Genomic DNA, 27,179 nt, shown 5'->3' on the forward strand with positions numbered 1-27,179 from the left:
ATGCTTTATGCAATATATTCATGTAAAGAATATAAAACACCTCTATGGTCATGTAATGATACAAGGTAGGTGTAATTTCATCACTCCTGTAAAAGAGTTTGCAAATGAACTATTCCCCACTTTGAAGGCAGCTGTGCCACATAATATGTGCAGTCCATACTACTAACGGATGATTTCACTGGAAACATCAATAAGATATGGGTAACATACCTACTACTGCTGTAGTATGTTTGCATGTTTGTGTACACTAGTGGATCTCCTGTAGTGTTACTTGTTTTATAAGGACAGGATTGTAAACTATGTACTGTACTATGTTTTCTTCAGTTCAGGTGGAGGTCTCTTTAAAGCCACAAAGTCTAATTGTTAAGTAAACACAGGCTTGGATCAATCAGTTTGTTTCCTAGGGAATTTGTAGATTAGAAAGTAGTTTGCAGGTTTCAGGCTCCAGGTCAATGTGTGGCTTTTTTTGGCAACAAAGGAGGTTTGGTATGTAACACACGAGCTAGGTACATTATATCTATATATGTGGCTGATTCTTAACTGCCCTTTGAAGTGGCCTAGCAAGCTACCCAGTTGTATCAAACCCCTCTTGGTGCAACTAGGGATGGGCAATAAATGCTGGCTTTGCCAGTGACCCCATATCCCAAGCATGAATTTAAAAATCGAAGCAAATATTGTCAGCACTGTTAGCCAATGAGTTAGTGGTGGGACGGGACTTGTGGTTTTAATTTAGAGTCTCTGAACTCATGATCAAAACTACAGTAGTCTCTTAAGTGCAGCTAGATTATTTCTCCAGCAAAATGCAGTGACTGGAGGATAGTTATATAACACAAATTATGTGCATAAAATCAATCCTAGTTGTGGCAGTGTGGTCTCCAGGCGTGATTGACAGGAGAATTCTCCTATCGTCTCCATTTTGGCCGAGACTTGTGGTGTCACTATATGCAGCCTTAAAAATTGCATACGTAACCTTGCAACCATTTTCTATGGCCCCCTAAATCTCCCAGGCTAAATCTAACCTGTATGAACAGTTTTAGCTCAAGATTCATTTAATTACTCAGCAGGTCCAGTGGACCTGACACAAACACTTAATTATTAAACTATTCAATATGGAAATCTCATTCTTTTATTAGTTTTAGGTGTTTCAACTTGTACCTTTAGCATCCAGAGTATAATCAGTCTTCCACACAATTGTGATATGAGGTTAACATTATTGCGTGCACATATTTTAAAAGTGTGTTTTGGCTTTTGGTATCTTGATAGATGCATGCTGGATTTCTAAATTGAGGGCATTGTGCACCAGGGCTCAATATAATTATATATCTTGGAGCATCAAAATGAAGGACAACCCAGAATTATATGATAAGCAATCAGAAAAATATCTGAACTTTAAAGGTTATATATTTAATTAGTCAGCTTTCTTCAAGTTTGGGTTGGGTAGTTCTTCAGTTCTTAGTTCCAACTCCATTTTGAGAAATTCTTTATCAAATGATTATCTGGTATTGCCCAGCTGCATGTATGCACTAGTTTACAAAACTCATAACAGCAAAAAATGTGTTTAAAAATAAGCAGCGCTATAATTGTGAATTTTTAAAAAAACCATTCAGGCCATGTTCCAACCTTAATTACATAGGTTTACATAGAAATTGCAACACAGAAATAGACGTTCATTCCAATCAATCTGTGCTGGTGTTTATCCTTCACAAGAGCTGTAGTCCTAATCACATGTGCCTGTCCTGTTCCCATATCCCTTTATTACATTTTCCTTCAAGCACCTATCTATCCCATTAAATGTTGGCATGGTCTCTGCTTCAATTACTAACTCCAGTACTGCGTTCCACAGCCTCAATCCTTTGTGGGTGGGGGGGTTTTCTTGCTCTGTCCTAAATCTTTTAATTTAGTTTTGTATGTATGTACCATCTTTCTAGACCCCTCAACCATTGGAACCAGTCTGTTTCTATCTTGTCTGTCCCATCCCTTCCTAATTTTGAATACCTCTATCAAATCTCTTAATTTCCTCTGTTCTAATAAAACAGGTCCAATTTTTCAAGTCTTTGTATTTGTATTTCTTCAAATCAGACAGCACCCTAGTAAATCTGTACTGTTTCCTCTCTACTGACTCAACATCCACCCTTTGGCATGAAGCCCAAACATGCACACCAGACTCCAACTGAGGCCTTGCTAATATTTTATATGGATTCACCATTATGTCTTGGCTTTTTACATTCTATACCTGTTGAGATAAATCTAAATATTCTATTAGCTTTTTTAAATGGCCTTATCCACTTGAGATGCTGCTTTTAATGTCTTGTGAACCTGATCCTCCAAATCCCTCTGCTCTTTGCCATCATCCAGCTTTCCCCATTCAAAATATAATTACTTTATTTTTTTAAACCAATACGTTCCACCTCACATTTACTGATATTGAATTTCATCTGCCACTATTTTCCTCATTCCTCCATCTTATCAACATAGCCTTGCAGCTTCCTTTTAGCCCTCAGAACAATTTAATATGCTTCCTATTTTAGTATAATCTACAAATTTGGATACCACTCTCGCTGTATATCAAAATCATTTATGTACAGAGTGAACAGAAGTGGTCTCCGATCAGAACCCTGTGGGACACCGCTACTCACTTTGAACCAATCTGAGAAACTACCCTTAACTCCTCCTGTTTCCTCCATTCTAACTAATTTGAATCCACTTTGCTACCTTTCCCCTAATTCACTACCCCATAATCATCATCCAAATGCGTGGTACCTTGTCAAAAGCTTTCTGAAAGTCCATTTACCATACATGCACTGTATTTTCCCTATCCACCACATCTGTCACCTGGTCAGAATTACTTGTGCTCACAGCAAAAAGCTGATTCTATAAGCAGGCTTGTGTTGCTTATGAACTGAATTTAACCATATGCATGCAGCAAATGAGATGTAGTGTGCTTCAGGGCTAACGGTCTATCTTTTACTATTGAGTTATACCAGATATAGTGTGGATTGCCCCCATTTACTCCTGATCTCTCTGGCTTAAAACATTATACTGTCAGGACATACATTGGTTATTGTAAGAGCGAAATATACACAGAAGCAAGCTAAGCAATATAGTACTTTTGTTGGTACATTAAATTGTTTTAAGTCCAACATAAATCATTGAGATTTTTATTCATTTGAACTGAGACTTTTGATTAACTTTTAGGTTAGCACACATCTTGGTGTTCACGGAGTTTGATCTCACTGCAGTGACTTGGAAATATGGTAGATCTGATTGAACAAGAGAACTGACCAACAACTTCTTATATTTATCACGGCCTTTGAGCACATAGATGTCAATCAAACCAATTTCTTGAATATGGCCCCATTTAACTGAGGAAACGCTTCATACCTTGTGCAGGCCTTGCAAACTCAACTAATGCCTTCATGCAGTTCTCGAGCATTCTTGTAACTGATTTGCAAATGGGCACTTGGCCTATGTCCTACAGAGTTTGTTTTTATGGTCCAGCTATTAAAGATGAGATTGCATCTGCAAGCTCTCGTTCTCTGATGCCTCTCTGTTTAGACTTAAAGAATAAAATAATCAGTAACTACATAAGATCCATAACTTGATTGACCTAATGGATTTTGAAACTGTAGTTTAAATTTTAAAAAATTCCCAGCCAGGAGAGAATTTCTGTTGTCCACGTGTGTTTTTTATTCGTTCATGGGATGTGGGTGGTGCTGGCAAGCCTAATCCCCAATTGTCCATCCCTAATTGCCCTTGAGAAGGTGGTGGTGAGCCACCTTGAACCGCTGCAGTCTGTGTGGTGAAGTTTCTCCCACAGTGCTGTTAGGTAGGGAGTTCCAGGTTTTTGACCCAGCGACGATGAAGGAACGACGATATAGCTCCAAGTCGGGATGGTGTGTGACTGGGAGGGGAACGTGTAGGTGGTGGTGTTCCCATGTGCCTGCTGCCATTGTCCTTCCAGGTGGTAGAGGTCGCGGGTCTGGGAGGTGCTGTCGAAGAAGCCTTGGCGAGTTGCTGTAGTGCATCCTGTAGATGGTACACACTGCAGCCACAGTGCGCTAATGGTGAAGGGAGTGAATGTTTAGGGTGGTGGATGGTGTGCCAATCAAGCGGGCTACTTCGTCCTGGATGGTGTCGAGCTTCTTGAGTGTTGGAGCTGCACTTATCCAGGCATGTGGAGAGTATTCCATCGCACTCCTGACTTGTGCCTTGTGGATGGTGGAAAGGCTTTGGGGAGTCAGGAGGCGAGTCACTTGCTGCAGAATACCCAGCCTCTGACCTGCTCTTGTAGCCACAGTATTTATGTGGCTGGTCCAGTTAAGTTTCTGGTCAATGGTGACCCCCAGAATGTTGATGGGGGATTCGGCAATGGTAATGCTATTGAATGTCAAGGGGAGGTGGTTAAACTCTCTTGTTGGAGATGGTCATTGCCTGGCACTTGTCTGGCATGAATGTTACTTGCCACTTATCAGCCCAAGCCTGGATGTTGTCCATGTCTTGCTGCATGTGGGCACGGACTGCTTCTTTATTTGAGGGGTTGCAAATGGAACTGAACACTGTGCAGTCATCAGCGAACATCCCCCTTTCTGACATTTATGATGGACGGAAGGTCATTGATGAAGCAGCTGAAGATGGTTGGGCCTAGGACACTGCCCTGAGGAACTCCTGCAGCAATGTCCTAGGGCTGAGATGATTGGCCTCCAACAACCGCTACCATCTTCCTATGTGCTAGGTATGACTCCAGCCACTGGAGAGTTTTCCTCCTGATTCCCATTGACTTCAATTTTACTAGGGCTCCTTGGTGCCACACTCTGTCAAATGCTGCCTTGATGTCAAGGGCAGTCACCCTGGAATTCAGCTCTTTTGTCCATGTTTGGACCAAGGCTGTAATGAGATCTGGAGCTGAGTGATCCTGGCGGAACCCAAACTGAGCATTGGTGAGCAGGTTACTGGTGAGTAAGTGCCGCTTGATAGCACTGTCGATGAAACCTTCATCACTTTGCTGATGACTGAGTGTAGACTGATGGGGTGGTAATTGGCTGGATTGGATTTGTCCTTTTTGTTGGCAGGACATACCTGGGCAACTTTCTACATTGTCTGGTAGATGCCAGCGTTGTAGCTGTACTGGAACAGCTTGGCTAGAGGCGCGGCTAGTTCTGGAGCTCCAGACTTCAGCATTACAGCCGGGATGTTGTCTGGGCCAATAGCCTTTGCTATATCCAGTGCACTCAGCCGTTAGTTTAGTGACCCCAGATAGAATTGTATATATTCACTAAAAGCAGCCCCCTTCCCCCGCTCCACCAAAATTCTTAGCTCTTGCTGAGTCTACTATTTTACTCTTTAAAATGGGGGACTACATTGATTTTAAAAAGTACTCCTCCCCATTCTTCTCTTCTAAGCAACTGTAACTGATTTTAGCTGAAATTGCAACAAAAAGCAAACTTTAAGATTGCTGCATGACTTCAAAACTGCAATCTAGAACTGGGAAAGCCAAGTTATTAAACACAGCTATCCTATGTCACTGGACAAAAGCATGAGCAGTCTATGAATCTTTCAGGTTCCATTGTACTTCAGAGACCTTTTTAAGCAGATATCAGAGTTCACAAAAATTTCATTTTTAAAATCCAAAACTGATGGAACCCAATGATCACCAGTAAGATGCCTACTGTTGATCAGATATTCCTTACCGCTGCAGTATCCTGTTCAAGTCCGATGTGGAAGATAAGGACTTTGTAAATATATCTGGCTTAGTGAGAAGTTAGAGAAAGAATGGTGATTTATGAGAAGGAATTATTCCATTAATGGAATAAATAATGAAAGTGGGAGAGGAAAGGTAAAAATAGATGGAAGATGACATTTGAATTGTTTTTCCTGCGTGATTAAGCTTGTGTTGCAATAAATAGATTTGAACACGATTTTTTAGTCCTACTTCATACTGATCAAAGTGGTGTGAAACATTTATCCAGAAGTGCATTGGTGAAGCTGTTCTTGCCCTTAAAGCTGAGAAAGAAGGGGGTGAGGTGCAGAAAGCAGTAATAGGAGAATAATGCTGCTCCAAAGCTTAATGGTACTGCTTGTCTTTTGGTGAAACTGCACTTCATATTAGAAAAAAGAAAGAACTTGCATTTATTTAGTGGCTTTCACGTCCTTACGTAGTCCCAAAGCACTTCAAAGCCAATGAAGCATTTTTGAAGTGTAGTCATTGTGTGCCTACATTACAACAACAATCTTGTAATGTGTTTAACTTGCTAAGTGTAGTTCTACTTGAGGTGACCACTTTAAAACCCCTCGTAACCTCTTCCACATGCTGTCAATTCTCTCCAGTCTCAAGTGTAACCCTGACAAATACCAATGATACAGGACTTGCATAATAGCCTAACAATTTGTAAGCAGTGCCATCTGCTTAATTATAAAGTAAGGTGTGTCCAGAATGTACGCAACCAATACCTTGCCATATCAGTTCAGTACAACAGTAAATTTAAAGCAGCATGTAACTTGATGGTGTAATATGTTAGACTCTGGCCTTTCATCTCTGGGACTTTGGTTCAAATCAAGCCCAGTCTGATGGGATAAAAGTATCTGCTGGCTTTAAGGTTCTTGTGTGAAATTAGGCTGCCTAGTGTGCATGGACCTAAAGCACGAAACTGTCCCTAGTTTTGCACTAACTTTTTTTAAATTCATTCATGGGATGTGGATGTTGCAAGGCCAGCATTTAATTACCCATCCCTAATTGCCCTTGAGAAGGTGGTGGTGAGCCACCTTCTTGAACTGCTGTAGTCCATATGGTGGAGGTTCTCCCACAGTGCTGTTAGGTAGGGAGTTCCACTATTGTGGCTCAGCGACTATGAAGGAACGATGATCTATTTCCAAGTCAGGATGGTGTGTGACTTGGAGGGAAACGTGCAGGTGGTGGTGTTCCCATGCGCCTGCTGCCCTTGTTCTTCTAGGTGGTAGAGGTTGTGGGATTGGGAGGTGCTGTCGAAGAAGCCTTGGAGAGTTGCTGCAGTGCATCTTGTAGATGGTACACACTGCAGCCACGGTGCGCTGGTGGTGGAGTGAGTGAATGTTTAAGATGGTGGATGGTGTACCAATCAGGTGGGTTGCTTTGTCCTGGAGTAGTGTTGGAGCTGCATTCATCCAGGCAAGTGGAGGGTATTCCATTACATTCCTTCCTTGTAGATGGTGGAAAGGCTCTGGGGAGTCAGGAGATGAGTCACTCGCAGACTACCCATCCTCTGACCTGCTCTTGTAGCTACAGTATTTATGTGGCTGGTGCAGTTTAGTTTCTGGTCAATGGTGACCCCCCAGGATGTTAATGGTGGGGGATTTGATGATGGTAATGCTGTTGAATGCTGAGGGGAGGTGGTTAGACTCTCTTGTTGGAGATGGTCATTGCCTGGCATTTGTCTGGCGTGAATGTTACTTGCCACTTATCAGCCCAAGCCTGGATGTTGTCGAGGTCTTGCTGCATGCAGGCAAGGACTGCTTCATTATCTGAGGGGTTGCAAATGGAACTGAACACTGCGATCATCAGCGAACATCCCCACTTCCGACCTTATGATGGAAGGAAGGTCATTGATGAAGCAACTGAAGATGGTTGGACCTGGAATACTGCCCTGAGTACCTCCTGCTGAGATGATTGGCCTCCAACAACCACTACCATCTTCCTTTGTGCTTGGTATGACTCCAGCCAATGGCGAGATTTCCCCCTGATTCCCATTGGCTCCAATTTTACTAGGGCTCCTTGATGCCATACTGTCAAATGCTGCCTTGAAGTCAAGGGCAGTGACTCTCACCTCACCTCTGAAATTCAGCTCTTTTGTCCACGTTTGGACTAAGGCTGTAATGAGGTCTGGAGCAGTGGTCCTGGCGGAACCTAAACTGAGCATAGGTGAGCAGGTTATTGGTGAGTAAATGCCGCTTGATAGCACTGTTGACTATACCTTCCATCACTTTGCTGCTGATTGAGAGTAGACTGCTGGGGCAGTAATTGGCCGGATTGGATTTGTCCTGCTTTTTGTGGACAAGACATACCTGGGCAATTTTCCACATTGTCAGGTAGATGCCAGTGTTGTAGCTGTACTGGAACAGCTTGGCTAGAGGCGTGGCTAGTTCTGGAGCACAAGTTTTCAGCACTATAGCCAGGATGTTGTCAGGGCCCATAGCTTTTGCTGTATTCAATGCACTCGGCAGTTTCTTGATATCATGTGGAGTGAATCAAATTGGCTGAAGACTGGCTTCTGTGATGGTGGGGATCTTGGGAGGAGGCCGAGATGGATCATCCACTCACACTTCTGGCTGAGGATGGTTGCAAACGCTTCAGCCTTGTCTTTTGCACTCGTGCTGGGCTCTGCCATCATTGAGAATTGGCAATATCATTGAGAAGCCACAAGATGGATGGTATGGGAAATAGAAAAAGTCACACTGGTGTAGTAGGAGGTGCACTTCTGATGAAGGGGCAGAGTTGAGAGACATTTAATGTGCATGTGGCTATGCTATTCCTGACCTTGGACTGCTTGATGCTAACACTGGGTGCCTGAAATGGGAAGAATTCCATTTTGAAATATTAACATTCCTCATCCTGATTGACGTAAATGTGGTCTTTAATGCACCGTTAATTCCTGGATGAACCAATTCAAATTTTGCACTAAGTCATGTTCATGGTGCTACACAACAGATTAGAGTTGCACCAGGAAGATACAATTTTTTTAAAAACAACTTGGATGTTATCAATGAAGAAATGTTAGAGGAAGTAACACCAATAGATTGTTAGTTCATCTGTCTTATCATTTGGTTGGCTAAATGCTACTGATGCAAACTGTGGACACTGTACATACTCATACTGCAGGATCTTCCTCTGAGTAAAATGATCAAGTCCAAGCCTGTGCATTTGGGAGGGCTGAGGCCTTGGTTGAAAGACAGAAAGCAACAGTACTTATTGCATTTTTTGGACTTGCTCTATATATAAATAATCTGGACTTGGTTGTAGGACACAGTATCCAAATTTGAAGACATCAGAAAAATAGAGTAAGTTAATTGAAGAGAACTATAAGCGACTTCAGGAGAACATAAACAGGTTAATAGATTGGGAGGATGTCAGATGAAATTTAATGTAAAATGTGAAGTGAAGCATTTTGGGAAAACAAATAAGGACATAAACACTAAATAGTAAAACTTTAAAAGTAAAGAAGCAGTGATGTTTAAGGTTTAGATACGCAAATCTTTAAAAGTTGGGCTGACTAAATGGTATTGATGCATGAGTGCTCCTCTGGGCTTCACAAAAGTAATCTGGGCCGGGGCAGCCCAATAGTGGCTAGCCTTAATCCTGCATCAAGAAGCTTGCTTGGCTCGCCGGCTCGATGTAAATGAGGCCAGGGCCTCAATCGCAGCCACCTCTTTGCCCAAAGGTTAAGATTAACCCCTATGTATTTTTAACATGTTTACATATGTAACTAATCACTGCATTTTTAAAATTTAATTAAGAGTGAAACAACTTTGTTGCTTTGTGGTTTAGAGTACGAGATTTTGTTTTGCAGGACTAAGCCTCTTGTATTTTGATATTGACTGTGTTTTGGACATTGCATTGAGATGTGAAACAGGATTATGAATTATTAATTATACTCTCTCGCATCTCAATGACAAGTGTGGTGACAATTTTTTAAATGTATGAAATTATAGCTTTACTGTTGTATTTGATACTAAACATACTATTGTATGATTGGTTTTATATAAGTATTGCATTTCAAATAGGCATGCACAATTCTACTACTTTATAAGAATGTTTAGGTTCTCCCACAGGAACTCTTGCATAAGTGGGTTCATGGTACTAAAAGCAAAGTTTACTAATATGTGGTTGCTGTCAACCCAGCATTTTAAACACTCCTTTCTCCCACCACCCAACCTCATGGAAGAGGGTGGACTGCTTGTAATGGATGAAGGGAGATCCATGATCAGTTTTTTTTAAAACAATTTAATTTAATATCCTAAAGTGCAAAACTATACCTATGCTTAGTGTTTTTGCTTTCCTGATGTACACAAATCGCCTTATAGTAGAATTTTAACTTATGGGTGTCAAATAAATCAGTTCTGAAGTACTTTCAGATTGCAAATTCAGATTTTGAAAATCTAGTGAGTTTCTTCAAGACTCTCAAACTTTACCTATGAGCTGAAGTACTTGGTGGATACTGCATCGTAAGCTTAGTTTATTAGTACACATCAGTGGTTAAGTTTTGTGTAATGCTGTAATTTTGTCCACGTGCTTGCTCACCAACAAGCATTTGTCTCCATTTTGCAGAGGAAGGCTTTTAAAAAGAAAATCATGTAACATCAAAAAGCTGTTGCTTCCACAGGTGAATTTCATATTTGGTTTGTTCGCTAATTGAAACTTCCGGACAGACGTGACTGGTTTTGTGGTGTCGGAGAATCTGCTCAGGATTGTTTTAATTTAAAATGGCATTTTCATTAAGGTTTCTTACCATCTTTTTGGTGTTTAATGTTGCTTGATGTGCAAGACCATGCTCGTCAGAATTATACGTAGATTGATCTCCACGTTTGAAAGTTATTTAAATATCGTCCCAATAGTAAATGCATTTATTGTAACACTTAGTAAAAATTTAGCCCAAGTTTGCAGAAAACAGTTGTTGAATTTTACTTTATAGGATTGACCTGAGATCCATAATGAAATTGTTTTAATAGAATCGGTTACATAAAATAACTTATTAAAAATATATATACTCCTTTTCTCCCTCTTCCTCACCTAAAGGCATTACTTCCTTCTGTAGACATTGGCTTCTGCCGAGGTATGGTGGTCACCCTCCAGTACCTCGCCTAAGTAGCCATCAGCATAGATCTGGAATTTAACCTGTGACCTTTTTTGACCTGTGTGGCTTAATGCCACATTCTGCAGTGTCTTTACTCTTTAGGCCATTGAGGAGCTGAGTTATGAAAATCTGTAATTCTTTTTGTGAAGTTTCCTGAATTGGTTGCATGTCCTCATTAAAACATTCCCTGGCACTGCCCTCCACTTTACAACCTATTTGAGTTCATAATGGTTGTAGGGATGTCCATCGAGGCAGCTTCCTTCCCAATGAAAAGGGACTCATTACGCCACTCCATTTTGATCCAAGTGGGTAATACTGATTAACAAATACAAGTTATTCATATTTTTTTAAAACATAGTTTTCACTGAACACTGGCTTTTTAAAAAAAATGCATTACATTGTTTCTGTCCTCTCATGAAACTGCAATACTACCTCAGTTAACATTGAGACTGCTTATTATCAAGCAGGTGGAGAATGAGAGCAACAACGATCACCATCTTGGTGTCCAGGAGAATATTATCTCCTTTTCACTTCAGAGCCGGCCTCAAATATTTGGGTCTCTGCGTAAATGGGAACATGAGTCTTTCTCTTTACTATAGGTGCTACCGATGAGCTGGGCATATTCCTTTGCTGAAGCAGTCTGTCAGTAATTGCAGCTGTCTCCTGAGAATAACCTCAATATTGAAGGCTAACACCATATGTTCTTTGCAATTCAACTTGGGATGTTTGAAATTCTACTCATACCATGCTTGGTTCCTGGCAGGAGATTACTAGATCAGGAGTTCCCAGCAAATAGCTTCAGTGAATCATATCGTTGTCTTGGACATCCCCAAAATCTTTGACAGCATCTGGCACTGCACTTCTATGCAAGCTATCATATGGTCTCTGACCAAAGCTGCGTTCACGACTATCTATCTGATTTTCTCCAATTATGTATCATAGCTGCAATTCATGGTTCATCCTCTTGGCCTGTTAGCCTATGGATTCCCCAGGGGCCCTGTCCCCCCACTCTCCTAAGCCATTGCTTCTTTGTATTAATGACCTTGCGCACTCATCATGCAACCTTAACCATTCTTGCTGATGATTCATGAGCTTCCTTTAGATCGAGCACACTGTACTCGCAATGTGCAGTGGCTGAATCATTACAGCTAAATCTCCTCCATATCCTTCAATAGAACAATAGTTTTTTTTCCATTTCTTCATTGCTTGCAAATCTAACCAAGAGCTGCCATGCGCTTTTTTTTTGAGGGCTCTGTCATTAGTGCTTCTTCATCTATCAACATTCTTTGCCTTACTATTTCCTCTGACTTTAAATAGCACCCCCACATCTGCATTGCTACAGTTTCCTCCAAGAAACTTGATTTCTTCATTCATGCTAAACTTGGCTCCCACTTCCTCATCAAAGACTACGACGTTCACTGTTTCTCAGCCTTTTTCCTATTCATTTTCAGCTCCTAATTGTTGTTGTACTTCTTATCTTCCAGTCACTTTGTCATACATGCTTCTCCTTCTCTCTACATTGTCACTGTCTGAGGTCAATGCATTAGTTTCCTACCCTAATTCTTTCTCGGGACCTCAGCTGTGGAGCCCCTTGCTTCCCTCAGTCTTTTCTCCCACCTGCAATCCTTAAGCTTTTAGAAAACAAACTTTGCATTTAAGATCACTACTTTGATTTTCCGTGGCATCTTTTATGCTTTTCAAGCATGCTTTGGCACTTCAGCTTCCTTTCGCAATGTCTTGTAGGATTGTCTCTAGTCCTAGCCTGATTTGGAATAGTTTTCATTCTATCTCAGAAGTCATCTTGCACTCTCTCATTTTTCAGAAGCCAGTGTTCCAAACAAGGTCATCTGCAAAGTATCATTGAAAAATTTCATTCTGTTCAACTAGCCATCAACCTAGCACCTGTTTTATGTTTGTATTCCTTGCAGAAGACCAGAAACACTATGCTATCAACTTGTGCAAGACATCCAAAATGAGAATAGAAAATCATTGCTGCTAATGGTGACTTAGCGACCAATAAACTGAATCCAGCTACTGTGGCAGGTCCCAACTAAGTACTTTCAGTCAAAGATTTCTGCATTTGTGAATGTAGTCAGCTTAAAAATAAAGGATAATTTAGGAAAAACTTACTAAAATTATGTAAGTTAATAACCTTCATGTGTACACAGTTAATATGAAATACATTTGGTATGAGGATAGAATACTTCCTAAAATATTTGATATTAAATGAGTAGGTGGTGATTTGTTCCCATCATTGAACTTTGTATTCATTTGGATTACAAATTACACAACTGTCATTTGGCTTTTTAAAATTGAATGCATTATGGAAATTGATGTTACAACCTTGGCTTTGAAATCTGCACAAGTACAAGGTTTTAATTCTGAAATATGCAGAATGTATTGTAAGGAATGTATTGTATAATTTTGTAATGTTCTATAATCATGTTGAGGAAATTTATTAAGCAGGTTTTTTTCTGCACTTTTGGTCACAATGATTTGTAGCTAAATGTTTATAAAGTACATTTTCTCAATATTTAGTAATATTTTATCTTGTACTTTAAGATTATTATGGGACTGTAGTTGAGTGTACTTGAAGGAAAATACTAATTTTTAAAAAATTGTAGCAGTTTTGGCCAAGAAATTATTTCTAATTGTAAATTTTTATATAATGCATGATCAGTTCTTTACAGTAATGACACCAATTGAAAATGTCAAGAAATTTTAATCTTTCAAAATTATTTGTATCATATATAAAATTCATTGAATGCTTCATGCAAATTCCAAATCCAGTTACAAATTATTGAAAACTAAAAAACCCTATCAACTGTCATCCTATCTTGAAAGTAAGCACTGATAACTATAGTTTTTTTTTGCTGTTTGCCATAATTTGTCTGCAGTAATGAGACGGTCAGCCAACTAAGATTAAATTCTGTTCCTTTTCCAGGATCGAACTAGATTATATGACACTTTAAACATGCATTCACTGGAGAGTTCACTGATTGACATCATGAGAGCTGAACAGGACCCACTAAAAGGTAATTGCAAGCCTCAAAAGGAGTGTTGTAAAGCTTTGACGTCAGATATTCCACTTTTAATAAATTGAGGGATTGGCCGTAGCAAAAGGAAAAATGTTTGGGTTCATAAAATGTCTATCTTTAACAAATATTGTTAAAGGAAACAAGAACCATATGGTTTTCGAATAAGCATAACAGACTGCTAAAGTTTACAAAAAAGATTTTTAGTTTGAAAACTTAGTTAAATATCCTTCTGTGACTACAGTCTAGAAGCAGTTTTCTGCCTTTCCTCTTTGTGCCACACACTATATTCCTAGCCCGAGAGCAGATTGTCCCTAGTTTAGGGCTTCTACCAGCGTGAAATTGGCAATAGCAATCTGGAGTAACACTTTTTTTCTCCCATCTTTTGCCCCCCTCCCTAACACCCACCCCCCCCCCCCCCACCTTGTTGGAAAGGGCTTTGCGCCTGCCCATGGTGGCACAGCTAAAGTCAGAAATTCAATGGTTTATTACTATAATATGAATCCCTTAATGACCGTTATTGACATAAGTAATGTTTAAATTGGCAGGTTTTAATTTGGCGGGGAAAACGAATTGGGTTGTGGTCTGTAATAATTTGGATCTCTAGACCGTTTGAGTGGTATGTATGTGAATGTCCAAAGCATTCAAAACAACGTTGGAGAATGAGAAGAACTAACTATGGTCAGATATGATTACAGAAGCTATACTAGAAATGTGGGGTAGATTTTCAACTTGCTTCCCGTGCACAAGACTAGTGTTGGAGATCAGCTGCCTGTTTTCTCATTTCCATTGAAACCAATGAAAATTAGGCTGTTTCTGTAACAGGTGACTGATTTGCAACTCCAGCTGCACGCCCGAGGGGGCAGGCTGAAAACCTACCCTACGTTGTAAGTTTGCACAGGATTGGGAATTTGAATATTCCTAGTTCAACATTTGCAAGGTAAGGGGGGGTGGGGTTAGGGAGGCAGCATTAAAGGTTTCTATCGCTGTACTGGAATGTAAGGATGACCCAAGAGTTGAGAAGACAGAATCCATATGGATAGAATTGCAAAATAGGAAGGGAAATAGTACAATTTTTGGTGTGCTTTACAGGCCAACAGTGGAGATAAGAGACAGATGTTGATCTGCAGACAGTTCAGATAAACTATTGAAGAACAATGGGGCAATAATAATGGGTGATTTTAACTATCCAAAGATAGACCTAGATAAAAGTAATGCATGAGGTCAAAGTAGGGAGTGCTTTTTAGCATGCACCCAGGAATGCTGCTAGTCTATCAAAGAAAAAAGCATTGCCTGATTTATTTCTGGGAAGTGAAGTAGGGCAAATAACTGAGACTTGGGGAAATAGGGACCATGACACAGTTATATTCAATGTAAGAATAGAAAAGGATAATGAAAAATTAAAGACGAGGGTGCTGGATGGAAGCATACAAATTTCAGCAAGATAAAAAGGGATCTGATCCAAATTAACTTGGAGCCAATGAAAAGGTAGAGATGATACCAGAACTAAGGCTATAGCTATGAAGGAAGGCTTCAAAAAGAGTTATTTTTTTTACTGGAACGTATGGTTAAGAGGGAATCTAACACAGAATTTCAGGGTTTGGAAAGGATAAATAATGAAACATCCTTTCTACTGGTCGTTTCTACCGGTTGGCAGATCAGTAACGTAGGGGCATAGCCTTGAGGTCTTCACTGGAAGAAAGAAGGGGAAAGTTAGGAATTAATTCATACAAATGATTATTAGAATAGGGAATACTTTACCACAAGTAGATATTGAGGCAGAGCCATATAACATCATTTAAGAGGGAACTGGATAGTGTTTGGAAAAAGAATAGAAATAGTGAAACAGCAGGGAAAGGGATTAGAGTAGACGGCTCCACGTGAAAAGTGAGGACAGCTACGATGGGCCAAATGACCTCCTTCTGCCCAGTAAGTTCTATGATACTGCATTTGCAGTTGCAAGCAATGAAGAGGCTTATTTAAATTATTTCACTCTGCCATATTAAAGTAACATCTAGCTATCATATTCAAGACTTGCATATGTTTTTTTTTATATCCTCTATTCTGCCATGCTGTAAAATGCATGTGTACGGATGTCAGGTAAGGACTGGATCAGGCTCCGCTGTGATACTCCCCCCCCCCCCCCCCCCCCGTGGTCAAATAGCATTCTGAAACTTGTCGTTTGGGCTCACACATTGCGAATGGGCACCTGGATTATGTAACAACAATTGGAACTATACCCTAGTATGAGCCAGTACCTTCAGGAAAGGAGAGAATTTCAGCAGGGGCAGGTACAGGGGAGAGGAATAATGCCTTTGAGATATTCAGACCAGATAGTACTTTACTGTTAAAAGGAAAAGAAGAAAAAGGCCACTTTACTATTGAGATGTTCACTGGCCTTTATATGAATAGCTCTTTGATTCAAGAACTGTTATCATGCCTGCATGCTTTGTTGAATTAACCTAGATTGCTTTGAAACAATCTATTGAATGTTTTATTCTGAGTTTTGTACAGTGAAATAGTGAGTTTTTTTATAATTGATTTGAACTACTCTAATGTGATTTAAAATATATCATTTAGTACCATTTTAAAATTTAATTAAACCTGGCATCTTAAGTTTATTGTATGATTTGACCAAAATTAAACAGTTTTTTGTTTTTTATCTGTCCCACTACCAGCATTTTAGTGCTTAGTAATGTTAACTAAGAATATGCAAGTTACTGAAAACCCATTTGAAACAAAATAGATTTTTTCTCTTGGGAGTGGACATAAATTTTTGAGGGGGTGGGGGGCGTGGTGTGGCGAGGAAAAGTAACTAATCCTTCATGAACCTATTCTGTGAACTTTAGACTGTTTCTTTGTCTCCAATTTTCTCCCCTCCCCTTCTTTCCCAAAGGTGTTGATTCCCTGGAATGTGATTCCATGGGCAACAGTCACCCTCTGGTACTTCGCCCAAGTGGCTGCTATTCACCTGTGAGCTGTGATGGTTAGTGCCGATAGGCTATTTGGGAGGCATTGCAACCAAGTTCTGTGCTGTCTTCATCTGATATCCAGGCATGTGCTTTTCTAGCTGGAGTGACTGCATAAGTATCAAGAGCAGGAACCCTGGCATATCTTTCCCTCCCTAGCTGTGCCTAATTATACCATCTTGACTGCTACCCTGGCAATTAAATCTGGAACCTTTCTGGATCGAGATCTTGCCTCCAAACTATTGGTACACCACACTTTAGACTTTTTTTTGATATGAAGGAATGTTTTTCATCCAGCCATTTTAGAAAGGTGTGTATAATGAGAATGTGAATCAGCGTTTCAAAATGTGTGGGACATTGTAGTTTAATATCCGTGGGGGAGTGTTCCTGTGTATATTGAGAAAACAGTGCATAAAATTTGTGGTACAAATGGATGTGCTCATTTCCTCTCCCTGCCCCAAACCCATTGCTGGTCTGAGCTAAAATTTAGTAGATGCTTGTATTCTAATATGAGAGCAATAGGCTATGGCATCTGGAAGGGTGGTTAGTTTTTTTTCTATAAAAGTATAAACTGACCTGAATAAATAGCTATAAATACTACCTGGAAGAAATGCACCACAATTTCACCTGCTATGTTTTCTACTAGACTATGAACAGTAAGCTAGATATTTATATATGAAACTGCTAGCTCTACAGGAATATTTTAGTAAAAGGCTGATCAAGAGTTGGGATTAACCTAAATCTAGCACAACAGAAGTGCAAATGGATAACAATTTGCCGCATAATAAGAACAGTATATTTTCAAAAAATGGTTGCGTTTTTACTATCAAGGGTTTAATTCTAACTACTCCGCATTCTGCATACTCTGCATTCTAAAACTGACAACCGCTCCACAAAAAGTTAGTCCATACAGACTTTAATTTGCTGAAAACAATTTACAAGTAACTATTTACTAGTATTATAGAACTCAATGGATTGTCCATCTGTCAGTTAAGAACAAACTCACAACGTTAAGGATCTTGGATGCTACACTGATGATAAAAGGGCTTTTGCTGGAAAGGGTGACCCAAAACTGACTTGTCAGTTCATAGTTCACTGTAATTTTATTTGTTTTATTTTCATATAGGTCGTCTAAACTACGTGCATCCAGGATCAGATAGTCCTCTTCCTATTAATGGTAAGTATTTGTCATTTTGTTCAAACTCTCATTCCCTAATGCTGAGATTGGGAACTTGTCATTTGAAGAATTGCAGGCACAATTGGCATCGTATTACTGTGGCGCAACACACTAGAAATTCAATATGCCCTTCTTCCAAACAATGGATATCTCAGTCCAGTAGGTTTCTGTTCTGAACATAGTCCTTCAATTTCTGTAAGCATTCATTTAGGATGTGTGCTATTGAAACCTACTTGCCTACTCATTCATGATCAACCAGTGATCTCTCTTTTATTTATAATGTATAAAATATTAAAATTTCATAACCTTAAAGGCCCTCTGTAGAGAGATTCTGCAGGATTAGAAGCAATCAGCATCTATATTTTAAAAAGGGAACAAATCTGATGCAAGTAGCCTTGTATCATTACCAAATAACTAATGAAAACTACACTAAGGTATAGGATGGAGGAGTATCGATACATATAAAAGTTTAATAAATAAATCGGCATCAAATAACAAATGGATTTGTGAATTCAAAAACTTGTCAGTGTTGGAACTATTAACTGAAGAACTTCTTCACCCTCAGTATATACATTATACATTGAATAGGGGATCAACAAGCAGTATGGGAGGGACGTTCATGTCATGATTAAATAATCATATGTAGACTCTGTTTGATGGACTATTTGACTGTTTCTCATTCTGGATTTTCTTGTACCCAACTAAGAAGAAAAGAAATTAAAACCTCAAAGTACACAGTACAACAAATCAGTTTGTTAGTTAAGGCTATAAATCAATCTTAGTATTCATAAAGCATTCATGATACATTCTTGTGGTCTTTCAATAAGCCTTAATTGAGTTACAGTTTTGTAGTTTACTGCCAACTATCAGTTATCATAAATATATATTATCGATAAAATAATCTTTTTGTTTCCTGCAGTAGAGTTTAAGTATTTCTGAATTAAATTTATTATGCTCCATAATATTTAGTAAGATTTTTGTATCACAAAAATGAAATTGTCTAAACTATTCCTGGAAGCTGAAGTTCTTTTCCTGCTTATAATGTCTGTTGTGACTGTTGTCTCTTTTAAGGGGCAGGGGGGAGGGGAAGAAAGCAGACTAACAAAGCACAGTTGTAAATTAACTCTTAAGTTCTAATTTCCATTACACTGGGCACCTTGGTACACCATCTAGAATTCTGTTAATACCACAGCTGAAGTATATTGGTATAAGTTGGTCATTTTTTGTCAGCATGATGTCTGACATAATCACGATCTGAATAACTGTCGAACACTGCAGGCATGAATTATGTTGGTAGTTACACAAAGTAAAGCACCATGTCCTGATGTGTTGTATTTACCTTGCACATGCACACTTCATATATTTCTAGCTTAATGTATTGCAAATGTGATCTATGGTAACTCTGAATGTTGGGATTTTTATATTCCTTTGTGCTGGAGAGAATGCCAGAATAGGGAAGATAAACTGGACAAGTGATTGGAAAGTAAAACTTGCTGGAGGTGGGAAACATAATGATCAAGGAAGCAGGTAATCACTGAATGCAGCAGAATAGTAAGAATAAGTCATCTTAAAAGAAATTCAAAGGGAAAGATGAACTGAAATTAACTAGTAAATGCTCTGGGTGGTAATTGGTTGTTTGGGGTGGAACTGTGCACAAATGTTCTAAAGTAACTATAGCAGTGGTGCCTCAGATTAATAATTTATTAAGAATGAATCATTACAAGGAATGTTACTCAATTTACATTCATTACCAATCCTTCTGTTATTGAGTTGATGTTTTGCAATATTTAAATCATAAGTGGCCCCTTCCTCAGATGACTAGCCTGTACTCAAGCTGGCCTTATGGATGCAGAAGATTTAGTCCCATTCCTAATACTAATAAATGTTTGAGGAGGAAATAACTCTTTACATACCTTGATCAAATTTGATTCCCCTATGATTCACTATCAAAGATCTTCAGAAACTTTTGTTCATATCAAATAACTTCTTGGCTACTTTGTCATAAATTTTCAATGATTGTCTATCATAAGAGATAAGGCATTCACCCTGAGCCTTAGGTGCCTGGTTAATCAAAACTCAGTCACTGGATGCACTCTCCAGCTCATAATATTTTTTAATTTGCAGATTAAGAGTCATAATCAACATTGAAAAGAATTGCTTGCGTTTGATGGATGTGTATTCTGATCTATTTCCACAGCAGCACACTGCATAGTTTTGTTTTTTTTTCTTTAAATCATTTAATGCTGTGACCTGAGTGGAAGTTCACCATAGTTGGGACTGTCTATTGAAAGGAGTGAATTATTATTTCTAGTGTTTCATAATGAAGTAATATCTAATATTTTTTCTCATTGTCTAAGACTTGTAATGCTAGATAGAAACCTTTTAGTATATTGTGTTCCACTTAAGTAGAGGACTCAACTCAATCTGACCTATTGACAGATTGGAGATTTTTATCCAATCTGTAACCTTATTAACTTTTTAATTCACCTGGTAGGTTCAAGCTCAAGCGTTTGTTAAAACCTCCTGATGTTAGAATGTTGACATTTACTACTAGCCCTCTAGGTTTCCAACAAGGAAATAAAGCTTGATTTCAGCACAGATTGTAAGTACCTGGAATGTTGCATCTTGATCAATGAGCTTTCTGGTAGCATAATCCATCATTGCCTTGCATTACTTTCTCATGTAAGGTTGGAATGTGGTAAAATGGTATTTTTGCATATTCTGACAGTACAATCTGGTTGTAGAGCAGTCATAATTACTGTTCTTTTGTGTTCAGTAATTCCTTGTTTCACCAGAGTTTGGGTGTCTTTGGTTTTAGGCTGGTCCCTAGAGTAATGTCAGCTGTGGGCAAACTTAATATCTAATATAAGTAAGAAATAATGAATCAATCAAGGATAGCTACCACAGTTTTGTTAGAGGTAAGTCATGTTTGACAAATTTGAATTTTTTTTTAAGTGGCTAACTGAACAGACAAGGGAATGTGGTAGATGTATATGGATTTAACAAGGCACCTGATAAGGTGCCATATGGCTTATTACAAAAAAAAATAGACATGTAGTACAAGAGGAAATGCAGCAGCGATAGTTGCTTGACTGACAGGAAACCAGATTTGGAGTAAATTGGTCTTCAGATTGAAGAAGGATTGGAAGTGGTGTACTCCAGGGATTAGTGCTGGGTCCACTTTTGTTCTTGGTGTACATATAGTTAGTTTAGATTTGGGCTTAGGAGCACAATTTCAAAATTTGCTGACTACATAAAAGTAGGGGGGCTTTGACAAACAATAAGGACGGCTGTAAAAGACTTAAAGACATAGACAGAATAGGCGGATAGGGCAAAGATGCTATGTAATGTAGCTAAGTGTGAGGTAATACATTTTGAGAGTAAAACGAGGAGTGAGTATACACCCTGGAAAGATGCTAAAAGCTGTGGATGAACAGCGAGACCTAGGGATTCAAATATGCAATTTCCTGATAAGTGCAAATACAGGTAGTTAAAGTCGTAAAGGCCAATGACCTTTTGGGTTTTGTAAATAGGGATGTAGAGGGCAAGACTAGAGGTAATGATAAGGCACAAGGCAGTGGTTAGGTCACAGTTTTTTGTTCGTTCACGGGATGTGGGCGTCGCTGGCAAGGCCAGCGTTTATTGCCCATCCCTAATTGCCCTTGAGAAGGTGGTGGTGAGCTGCTGCCTTGAACTGCTGCAGTCCATGTGGTGAAGGTTCTCCCACAGTGCTGTTAGGGAATTCCAGGATTTTGATCTAGCAACGATGAAGGAACAGCGATATATTTGAGTTGGGATGGTGTGTGCCTTGGAGGGAAACAGTTAGACAGACTGCTGTAATTATGGACGCTCCTTAACAGAAAGGACATAAAGGCGGCAGAGAGTATACAGTGTAGATTTATCAGAACGATGCTGGGGATGGAAAGCTATAGTTATGAAGAAAGACTTGGATACTGGGACTTTTTTTCACTGGAGCAAAGATGGCTAAGAAGAGATTTAAGAGATTTATAAAATTATGAAGGGTTTTGATAGTCTATAGAAAAAGACTATTTCCTCTGATTCAGATGTCAGTGATGAGGGACCATCAATTTAAAATTTATAATTGAGGAGAGGTAGGAGAAAATTATTCATCTAGTGGCTTGTAGGGGTATGAAGTGGTTGAGGGAGACCATTGTATCTTTTAAGGGAATGTTGGATCAATATTTGAAGCAGAGGACAACAAAGGGCTATAGGGAGAGTGCAGTGGGATTAGTTTTGGATTGCTCTAACAGAGCCAACACAGTCACAATGAATTGGATGGTTATCTGTGCAGTAAACTTCCATGATTCTATAGAAAGTCATTTTGATCTCTCTAAGAGCCTTTGCTCTTTTAATTTTTCCAATTGGAGGGGCAGCATTCATATTTTTCTGCCATTGAAGGTGATTTCTTATTGGTTTTCCCCTACAAAGCCTTTTCCCAAGCAACACCATTTCCTTTACTCAACTGTATCTGGTCTATTCCTGCATAGAAATGAGATGTATAGATATCTTTTTTTAACCAATTATTTAAAAGTTTGACTAGTTTAAAAAAAATTCTATCCTATTTTATTTGAAAATCAAGTTATGTAGCAGACCAATCCTATATTTTTTAATTTTCTCTGAAATCTGTTCTCTGGTAATTTATTCTGAATTGAATTGATTGATAGTTGAAACATACAATAACCTCTGAAATTTACAAATAATAAGCCTGGAAGGATAGCACTAAAATCAAAGATGTACAAATTTATATTATATGTGTACTTAACCACTCATTGTCATTACAGGACAGTATTAGCGTTAACCTGAATTATTGCATCACACCAATTTATGAGCTGAGGTCCTAAATACCCCATCCTTTTTAGACCAGCATTCCTTTCCCTTGTGCAGCTTTGGTATATTTTTAAACTTCTTTTCTCCCAAAAAAGTCATTTTCTTTGAGCCATTAGTTTTACTCCCAAGAAACCACATTGCTAATGGGAAGTTCTCATGCAGCTGATGGTCTGATGTAACCTCTTTTGCTGCATTGCTTTTAAATCCTCAGGAGATTAATTGAGATCTCCTGTATGAACATAGGCATAGCTGAGATTAGGTGCAATACATACTGTACAGTTTGCACAGTCAAGGGCATTAACATGTTCAGGACTGTCACGTTGACCGTTTTCAGAGTCTTTCAGGTCAACATTTCAAATAGAATAATGCCAAGCTTATGTACATATATGCTGTGGCTACTAGAGCAGGTCAGAGCCTGGGTATTCTGTGGCAATTGGCTCACCTCCTGACTCCTTGTCTCTCCACCCCCTACAAGGCACAAGTCAGTAGTATGATGGAATACACTCCACTTGCCTAGATGGGAGCAGCTCCAACAACACTCAAGAAACTTGATACTATCCAGGACAAAGCAGTCCGCTTGATCGGCACCCCATCCACTGACTTAAGCATCCACTCCCTCCACCACTGGTGTACTGTGGCTGCAGTGTGTACCATCTACATGATGCACTGCAGCAACTTGCCAAGACTTCAACAGCATCTCCCAAACCTGTGACCTCTACCACCCTAGAAGGACCAGGACAGCAGGTGCATAGGAATACCATCATTTCCATGTTTCCCTCCAAGTCTCTCTCAATCCTGACTTGGACATATATGGCTGTTCCTTCATCGCTGGGTCAAAATCCTGGAACTCCCGACCTAACAACATTGTGGGAGCACCTTCACCCCACGGACTGTAGTGGCTCAAGGAGATGGTCCACCACCCCTTTCTCTCAGCAATAAATGCCGAGCTTACCAGTGAAGCCAACTTCCCAGAATCATTTTTTTTTTAAAAAGTACTGTAAATTTCAGCAAACAGATGAATGATTCATGCTGTTTCTATGATTTGCTAGCTAGGGCTGAGTACTGGTTTAATTTAGATGACCAGTATGAAAGTTGTAATTTTAACAGCTATTAGCCTAATGCACTGTTTTCACAGCAGGTCAAAAAACAGCAAGGAGGGATTTACTGTAGTTAGTTGCTAATTAGTCATCTTTTACTTTATCAATTGTACAGTTTATCCTGTCTTAGTTCCTCCCTTTTGAAAAAATTGTTTATAAAAATGGTTGTCTAGTAACTACATGAATGAAGAAATTGTTGGTAATGTGGCATTACATCCTTGCCAACACCACAATAGATGCCTAATGTTGGGGCTTTTCAGTATTGACATTAGATATTTTTTCACTAAAGTCTCAGCCATTTAAATTGCACTCTTTCCTTTGCCTTTTGAAGACGCAGGATGAATCTAATTTAAACTGTTTCCCGCACATTATAAACCACCGTCTCTGCATTGCTTTTTCTACATGGGTGTGATAAAGGAAGTAAATTTATCTCCATCATTGAAAAGTGTTTTCTTTCTGTTTACATGCAGCAAGGACATATGGGCGAAGGCGAGGTAAAACTATGAAAATAGATTACTATAATGTATTCATAGTATAGTACATCAGCACTAATAACTGGGCCAGTAATTTAGTCATGTTGCATTTTTATATGTATAAGTCGCAGCACTCGCAAAAAAGTAATTCCTTATGCGAAGTACTTTGAGAAGTTTTAACGTGAAATGCGTTACATAACTGAAAGTATATTTTGTTTAGACTTTTGTATTCATTATATTGAATTCAATTGCATACCATTTTTCCATTGTACATTATTTCATTCTAGACCTCTGCTTTCTATTTTTTGAGATGCACAAAGCTGGCTTCATGTTTTCCTCCACGAGTCTATTGACTACGGATATGTTCATATATGTTGGTTTATATTAAGCTTGCTAACAATACGAGAGGCATTTGAGGCGCACTTTCTGATCGAAAAGCAACCCTTGCTACCTAATTCCAGCTTGGTTTGTTCAAGACCGTCCTGAGCTACTTCCAGTTAGACGTTGAAAAGTTGCAATTTTAAGTTTGGTGTGAGCTCCAATTGGTGTGATTTTAATTTTAACAACTTTGGATTCCTATTGGGCATGTTTAACAATACAACTATAATAGATTGCTTTCACTTGGTTTAATGTGCTAATAAACCACCCTGCTACTTCAGGGATGTTCCTTTTTGTTCTGTGTATTATTTTCAATTACTTTGTGATATTTTGCAAACAGGTTAACCTCATTAACATTTCACAACCATCCCCACTACATATGGGGCTGTGACCAATGTGGAAGAAAAAATCTGACTCCTGTGAGGTGGTTCATCTCAGCGTGAAAACATCTTGTGTCTCTAAAAGATTTCATCCTTTGTGGCAGGTTTTTAAAATTGCCATTCCTTGAAATAGCTTTACTTAGATAGTAACTTCCATCATGATCTCCTCTGCTGACTCATTTCACAAAGCAAAGTACAGTTGCTCCTTCCATGCGTACAGATATCACAATAACAAAGGCAAACGAAGTGTTCCTCATTTTCGCATGAATAGCCAATATTAGTGTTATGCAAATGTATAATAGTTTATTAAAATCTCATGTTTCCAGATTTTGAAAATAGTTTTCCATTTGTATCTAACATTTTAAGGAAGATGTAGAACAAATAGAATTGCAGGTTTAGGTTTTCACTTCTGACAAATGTCTAATTATGGATATATGTATATATGCTAAGTGACTTTTTTATCCTGTAATTCACTATCCAAGCTTATCTGCTACATTATATGGTGATACTATCTTTAAAGGATCAGGCACTCAATGGCAACAGTATAGTTGCCATTGAAAACATTTTTTGATAATCTATGCTAAAGAATACTGAGTCATTGAAATGAAAAGCAATTTTTTTTAAAAATGAAAATTATTGCTGGCAGATAACTATTCATTAGTTATCTCCATGCCATTGCAACAACAGCAAAATAAATGGCAAATTAATTTTGCATTCAAAAATTCCCACTGCAGTATACAATTACTCCGGTAATCTAATCTTGAATTCTAGGAGCAGGATTTGTGTAGGTCTTCACCAGAAAATGTTTAATCAGCTGTGAATTTTCTTGATAAATTTAGTGATTGTCATAATCCTTCTGTCTATTGTCATCAATCAAGAATGAGTGTGATGGGCAGTACGTGTCCACAGCCGGCAGCTGCTGGTTTTTAAAAAAAAACAAAAAGGAATAAAATCTCCACGATATATGCTCTTAAAAATGATGCCGAAGAATAATCGGGAGGCTGTAATTTCATTTCTCAGTTTTAATGACGGCTGTGCGCCAAGACCTTCACTCTTGTGGTTTGACTTTCTAAGAATACTTTGATTTGAAGATGGTTTTCAATCCCTGGTATCCATTAATCTCTCATTTACTGAGACATCCATTATCCTTTTCCACACTTCTATAATAAGCCCACTCGCACTCTGCTATGATTGCAGTGTCCTGTATTTTACATGTATAACTGGGCATTTCTCTGCCCATAGGGTAAGGAAAATAGAATGTTTACAGCACAGAAAAAGGCCATTCATTCAATCCCATGCTGGCTCTTTGTAAGAACAATCCAGTTAGTCCCCTTCCCCCTGCTCTTTCACTGTAGCTCTCCAAAATTTTTTCTCTTCTAGTATTTATCCGATTCCTTTTTGAAAGCCACGATTGAATCTGCTTCCACCACATTTTCAGGTAGTGCATTCCAGATCATAACTACTCGCTGTGTTTTTCAAAAATAATAGTTTTTCCTCATGTCGCCTTTGGTTCTTTTGCCAATCACCTTAAATCTAAGTCCTCTGGTTCTCGACCCTTCTGCCAATGGGAACAGTTTCTCTTTATTTACTTTATCTAAACCCTTCATGATTTGAACACTTCTATCAAATCTCCTCTCAAACTCCTCTGCTCTAAGGAGAACAACCCCAGCTTCTCCATTCTATCCACGTAACTGAAGTCCCTCATCCCTGAAACCATTCTAGTAAATCTTTTCTGCACCCTCTCGAAGCTCTTCACATCCTTCCTAAAGTGCGGTGCCCGTAATTGGACACACTACTCCAGTTGTGGCCAAACCAGTGTTTTTTTATAAAGGTTCATCATAACTTCCTTGCTTTTGTACTCTATGCCTCTATTTATAAAGCCTATCCTGCCACCTTCAAAATTTGAACATATACCCCCAGGTCTCTGTTTCTACCCCCCTTTACAATTGTACCATTTACTTTATATTGCCTCTCCACATTCTTCCTGCCAAAATGTATCTCT

At 38.9% G+C, this 27,179-nt stretch overlaps 1 protein-coding gene across 3 annotated transcripts in view; it reads left to right on the plus strand.

Moving 5' to 3' along the window:
• Positions 1-27,179, plus strand: part of cpeb4b (cytoplasmic polyadenylation element binding protein 4b) — a 78,701-nt gene that overhangs the window by 21,800 nt on the left and 29,722 nt on the right. For 2 of the 3 annotated variants that reach the window (XM_067996436.1, XM_067996438.1), the window contains exons 2-4: positions 13,765-13,855; positions 17,951-18,001; positions 24,417-24,440. In XM_067996436.1, the coding sequence (XP_067852537.1) occupies positions 13,765-13,855; positions 17,951-18,001; positions 24,417-24,440 (166 nt within the window). The remainder of the gene's footprint in view (positions 1-13,764; positions 13,856-17,950; positions 18,002-24,416; positions 24,441-27,179) is intronic. The other variant, XM_067996437.1, reaches the window with a different exon arrangement.

This window comes from Heptranchias perlo, chromosome 14 (assembly GCF_035084215.1).
Source record: "Heptranchias perlo isolate sHepPer1 chromosome 14, sHepPer1.hap1, whole genome shotgun sequence".
NCBI lineage: Eukaryota > Metazoa > Chordata > Chondrichthyes > Hexanchiformes > Hexanchidae > Heptranchias > Heptranchias perlo.